General features: G+C 39.9%; 1 protein-coding gene across 1 annotated transcript in view; it reads left to right on the top strand.

The window, feature by feature from the left end:
* Muc16 (mucin 16, cell surface associated) overlaps positions 1–6717 on the top strand; it is a 183222-nt gene that overhangs the window by 50510 nt on the left and 125995 nt on the right. Inside the window, exon 6 of the mRNA XM_031344149.1 lies at positions 20–3413. Within this exon, the coding sequence (XP_031200009.1) occupies positions 20–3413 (3394 nt within the window). The remainder of the gene's footprint in view (positions 1–19; positions 3414–6717) is intronic.

The following is a 6717-nucleotide window of genomic DNA, read 5'->3' as shown; positions in this document are numbered from 1 at the left end:
AACTTCTTCTGATACACAGACCATAACATCATTCATCACCCATTCTGAAGGACAGCCCATCTCATCTACGTCTACTCAGGGCATCTCTCCCAGCATCACAGAAGTGACACCATTAGTATTCACTGACTTAGGCCCAGAAAGTGATTTAGTGACTTCAACTCTGCCTGCTTCTTCAAGTCAAGCAGAAACTAAGACTCCATGCGACACTAATTCTGAAATGGAAGCCACTTTTGGGCCCTTATCTACCAACATTTCATCTGGTGTTCCAGAAATGATGACCTCTCCAACTGTTATTCCTTCAGAACCACATACTAAGGTTCCATTAATCACCCATGTTGTGGGACAGCCCAGTTCATCCATGACTACACCAGCTCTTATGCCTTCAGAACCACATAGTACAGTTCCATTGGTCAGCCATGCTGTGGGACAACCCAACTCATCTCTGTCTACCCTTCCTCTCTCTCCAGGTATAACAGAAATTATACCATCACTGGTCACTAGCTCTGGCATAGAAAGCCATTCAGTTCCTTCTACACTGGATATTTCCATAGATCATGCAGGATCTACAATTCCATCGGCTACCCATACTGGAAGAGAAAACACTTCAGGGACTGTATCTACAATAATTTCAACCAGTGCTCCAGACTTGATGACTCCAATAACTAAGAGTCAAACTTCTTCTGATACACAGACAATAACATCATTCATCACCCATTCGGGAGGACAGCCCATCTCATCTATGTCTACTCAGGGTGTCTCTCCCAGGATAACAGAAGTGACACCATCACAATTTACTGACTTAGGTACAGAAAGCTATGCAGTGACTCCAACATTGCCTGCTTCTTCAGGTCAAGCAGAAACTAACATACCATGGCACACTAATTTTGAAATGGAAGTTACTTCTGGGACCTCATCAACCAGCAATTCACCTACTTTTCCAGAAAAGATGACCTCTCCAACTGTTATTCCTTCAGAAACACATACTAAAGTTCCATTAGTCACCCATATTGTGGCGCAACCCAGTTCATCCATGTCTACACTGGCTGTCTCTCAAGGTAAAACAGAAATTATGCCACCACTGGCCACTAGCTCTGACGAAGAAAGCCATTCAGTGCCTTCTACCCATGATACTTCTATAGATCATGTAGGATCCACAACCACATTGGCCACTCATACTGGGAGAGAAAGCACTTCAGGGACTGTATCTACAATAATCTCAACCAGTGCTCCAGAAATGATGACTTCAAAAACTAAGAGTCAAAGTTCTGATACACAGACCATAACATCATCCATCACCCATTCTGGAGGACAGCCCATCTCATCTATGTCTACTCAGGCCATTTCTCCTAGCATAACAGAAGTGACACCATTAGTATTCACTGACTTAAGCACAGAAAGTGGTGCAATGACTTCAACACTTCCTGCTTCTTCAAGTCAAGCAGAAACTAAAATGCCATGGGACACTAATTCTGAAATGGAAGCCACTTCTGTGCCCTTCTCTATCAACATTTCATCTGGTGTTCCAGAGATGATGACCTCACCAGCTCTTATACCTTCAGAACCACATAGTACAGTTCCATTGGTTACCCATGATGTGGGACAACCCAATTCATCCGTGTCTACTGTGCCTGTCTCTCCAGGTATAACAGAAATTATACCATCTCTGGACACTAGTTCTGGCACACACAGCTATTCAGTGACTTCTCAACTGGATATTTCCATAGATCAAGCTGGGTCCACAACCCCATCGGCTACCCATACTGGAAGAGAAAGTACTTCAGGGATTCTATCTGCAATCATTTCAACTAGTGCTCCAGACTTAATGACCTCAATACCTCTGAAATATTCTCCTTCTGAAGGACAGACCATGGAATCTTTGAATACCCATGGTGGAGAACATCACACTTTATTGCTGCCAAGTCCAAATAGCATTTCAGATATAACAGGAGTAATGCCAGAGCTATTTACAACCATGAGTACTGAAAACTATACAGTGGCTTCTATTCTGTCTATATCCCTAGATCAACAAGTGACTAGTGCACCATGGGTCAACCAACCTGGAAAGGAATCCCCTTCAGTGGTTCTACCTACCCCCATTTCAACTAGTGTTCCAGAAGTGCTGACTTCACAAACTGTTATTCCTTCTGAGCCTCATACCTTAGATTCATTAGTCACTCATTTTGGGGGACAGCTCAGTTCATCCACATCTAATCTGGCTTTCTCTCCTGGTGTTACAGAAATTACGTCATTTGTTAACACTAGTTCTGGCACTGAAAGTCATTCAGTGCCATCAGTTCTGGCTGTTTCTCCAAGTCCATTGGCCACCACAACCCCATGGGTCACCCAACCTGGTAGAGAGGGCACTTCAGAGATTTTTTCTCTAAACACCTCACCTACTGCTGTAGACATAATGACATCAACATATAAGATTCATACTTCTGAAACACAGACCATATCAGGGGTCACCCATGGTGAAGGACAACCAAGTTTATCTGTGTCTACTCAGGGTATCTCTCCAAGTAAAACAGAAGTGACACAATCACTATTCACTTACTTGGACACAGGGAACTATTCAATGGCTTCTACTCTGCCTGCTTCTTTAGGTCAAATAGAGACAAGGGCCCCATCCGTCACTAGTCCTGAAACAGAAGCCACTTCAGGGGTCCTATCTACCACTATTTCAACTATTGTTTCAGAAATTATGACCTCATCAACTCTTAGTCCACATACCACAGTTTCATTAGTCTCTCATGTTGGGGAAGAACCCAGTTCAACCATATTTACTTTGCCTGCCTCTCCACGTGGAACAGAAATCATACCATCACTAGTCACCCACCCTCCCACGACAAGCCATTCACTAACTTCAACTCTGGATATTTCCCCAGGTCAAGAAGAATCCACAGCTCCTTGGGTCATCCACTCTGGGGATGAAGGGTCATCAGGGGTTCTTTCTTCAACCATCTTAACTAGTGTTCCAGATATAATGACATCAAAAAATCTAAACCATTCTTCTAATACACAGACCATAACATCTTTCATCACCCACACTGAAGAACAGCCTAGTTTATCTGTGTCTACTCAGGGTGTCTCTCCAGGTATAACAGAAATGATGCCATCACTATTTACTGAGTTGGCCACTGAAAACTCTGCAATGCCATCAGCTCTGTCTGTTCCTTCATTTCCACCTGGGAGTAGAAACCCATCAGTCACCCATCCTGAAACAGAAGTCACCTTAAGTGTTCTACCTACTATCATATCAGCTAGTGTTCCAAATATGATGTCATCACCAACTTTTAATACTCATTCACCTACCACAAGTTCCAGACCCATTGGGGATAAGACCACAACTTCTGCCCTTCTGACTACAAGAAGAATGTCCACATTGTCCCCTGATAATGTGACTTCAAGGCCAAGTAAGCATGAAATTTTTTATTGTAGTAATGTATAATACATATGTGTATAATGTAAACATCCCTTTTATCGATGTTTTAGGTGTACGGTTCAGTATTGTTGTTTGTACAGTTTTATGCACCACCACTTTCAGTTTTCAGGCAGTTGTTAGATTCCTGTTTGTCTGTGGCTTGCTGGGGATTGAATCCAGGACCTCAAACACTTTGCAAGTGCTATGTTACCAAGCCATACCCACAATACTCCAAATAATTTTAATCACCACAAACTAAAGTTTTGTATACACATTAAGCAGTAATTGCTCATTCTACATTCTTCCAACTATTAGTGATTATATTTAGTTCCCTTTCTATATACTGTATGTTTTAGCAGATATTATACAGATAATCATAGCTACTCCGAGTTCAGTATTGCAACAGCCATGGCATACCTTAAATACAAGCTTTCATAATTCATATCACCTTACTTTTACTCATATTTTTCTGTACTCTCTTCTACAATGTTTCCTAACCATTAACACGGGTGACTCATTGTTATTTATTTATTTATTCATACATTCATTTACTTAATTGTGTATTTGTGTATGTGTGTGTGTGTATGTGTGTGTGTGTGTGTGTGTGTGTGTGTGTGTGTGTGTGGTTTTTGTATTCAGAAACAGAAGAACATCAGATATTTTCCTCTATCACTCTTTATTCACTTATATTTATTTCATTTTATTCCTTAAAGGTAGGGTCCTTTGCTGAACTTCGAACTTGACTGGCAGCAAAGAATCCTCAGAGATACTCCTGTCTCCACCCACATGATGTTCTGGTGTTTCAGGCACATGTGTGACCATGTTCAATTTTTTACATTGGTGCCAGGGATTTGAACTCAGGTCCATATACTGGCACAACAAGCACTTCTTACACATAGATTGCTCTTCACAGCCTCAAGAGCTATGAGCTTTTTATGAAAATTTGAAGTGAGATTTTTTTCTTTTATTCTACTTTTGACATTATACTATAATTTCCTTTTTCTATTCTACCTTCAAATTCTCCCATAAACCCTCCCTTTTTGTTTTTCAGATTTACAGTCTTTATGTCATTCTTTTTACAGGCATGTATCTATATGTAATTTTATATATATATATGTAATTATATATATTTACATATAAGTATGTATACTTACATGCATATATATATATATAGTAGTATATACATACACATATAAGTATATATGTACTAATATATATGTACATATATATATATACATACATATATATATACATATATATTAGTACATATATACTTATAGTTACCTTCTTAGCATGGAGAAATCCAGGACTCTATGCTACATAACACATTTTCATTGTCCTCTCAGTGGTGTGTCATGGTTACATGTTCCAGATTAGGTAGTTTGTCAGGGAGCAGGCTCCATGCCTGATGTTCTCAATTCTAAGATACCCCAGGGGTTTGAGCCTGTTCAACCTTACCAGTTCTCCTGTTTGGGCACAGTCCACTTGCCCTAAACTGTGGTTTGGGGATGGGTAGGTAGAGTTCAAGAACAAATCTAGAGGTTAATTTTGGTGCAGGCAAGTCTGGCCAGAGTAAGCCAGGTAACTTTATGAAAAAAGTTCTAGATTTGGCAGGTTGGAGAGGGTTCATGGATGAGAAAGGTCAGGGAAATTCACCAGTATAGAGAAGGATGTGGAAGATGTGGCTGGTTGGTGTTTTGGCTGCTGTTCTATTGCTGTGAAAAGGCATCATGACCATGGTAACTTTTATAAAACAAAACATTTAGTTGAGGCCTGCTTACAGTTTAAGAGATTTAGTCCATTATCATTATGGCAAGGAGCAGGCATCACACAGGCAATGCTGGAGCAGTAACTGAAAGCTATATCTTGATCTGCAGATAGAGAGACTCTGGCCTTGTCATGGGCTTTTAAATCCTCAAAGTCCACCTCCAGTGACATACTTCCTCCAACAAAATTTCCTCCTAAGTCCCTTTCAAATATTGTTACTCTCTGATGACTAAGCATTCAGGATTTTCTTTACATGTTTTATCTCCTTAAACACAGGACTTTACACTTCCGGGTGTTCTCTTTCTCCTTAAACTAAATACATTTTGTATTTTTTCTTGCTCAGCTTGCTCCTTTTTATTGTAGATCTACATTAGAGTGACCACTAATAACTATACCAAACCACCTTGACCTCTCCTCTGTCAATGCTTCAAATCCAAAATGATTTAATTTAGCCTTAGGCATATTGAAGGGGAAGATTTCAAGGTAGAAAGCACCCACAAGAATAGTCTTTAGACCACTTTACAATATCCTTCCCCTCTAAAATCTTTTAATTGTGCCCCACATTTCACATTGCCCTCAGCTTGACTGTCTTCTATGCTTCTACTAGGATAGTTCATTAAACCCTGTTTCAAGTACCCAATAAGTTTTCTAGTCCAAAGTCCCAAAGTCTTCCACTTTCCTCCAACAAACAGCATTGTCATGCCGATCTTAGCACTACCTCACTCCTTGGTACCAACTTCTTTTCTGTCTTGGTCCATTTCCTTTTCAAATAATTCCTTAATCCTTTTCAAATAATTCTTCTTCCCAGTGGCTAAGTATTCAAATATATGAGCCTATGGGGGTCCATTCTTGTTTAAACCACCAGGTGGAAAGGTTGAATGTGGTGCAAAAGGGACTTGTCAGTTTTAGCAATTGGGGTAGGTCCTGGTAGAAGCATAGAGGTAGTTTTCAGTACAGGCAGTGTTAACCAGACTTGGCTCAAGAACTGCATCTGGGACCTGAGCTAGGTTCTGCAGGGTGAGGAGAAGACAAACAGTGTCAGGGATGTTGTTTGGATTAGACACGTGAGAAGACTATGAGAGATCTTAAGCTGTGCATTCTTGCATCAGTTGTATGTGATGTCTACCAGCCTCAGCCTTCATTCTGTCCCTTCTATTCCTGTGCTGAGTCATGCCAGCCTCATACCTGCTTTCCCATAGTTTATATCCTCTTATTTCAAGACCACAACATATGCTGCTCTTGAAATTCTGGAGTTTTATTTTGTTACTTGAAATTTTCTTTTTCTGAACTTACTGTGACTTTTCATAGACCATAAATGTCTCCCATGCATATATATCATAAACAACCAATCTCTATTCTATCAATTTTCTCATATTTTCTTTTTCTTTTTTTCCATTTTGACTTTTTATAAATTTTTATCATTTCTGTAAGAAAGTTTTTTATGAGTATGAGTAAGGGATCATTTAAAAGATGATAAACTACTTACAAATTTTTATACAGGTGAAGAAAATATCTCCTCCTCCTCCTCC

Source organism: Mastomys coucha, unplaced genomic scaffold (assembly GCF_008632895.1).
Source record: "Mastomys coucha isolate ucsf_1 unplaced genomic scaffold, UCSF_Mcou_1 pScaffold23, whole genome shotgun sequence".
NCBI lineage: Eukaryota > Metazoa > Chordata > Mammalia > Rodentia > Muridae > Mastomys > Mastomys coucha.
This window is presented reverse-complemented; position numbering and strand designations above follow the sequence as displayed.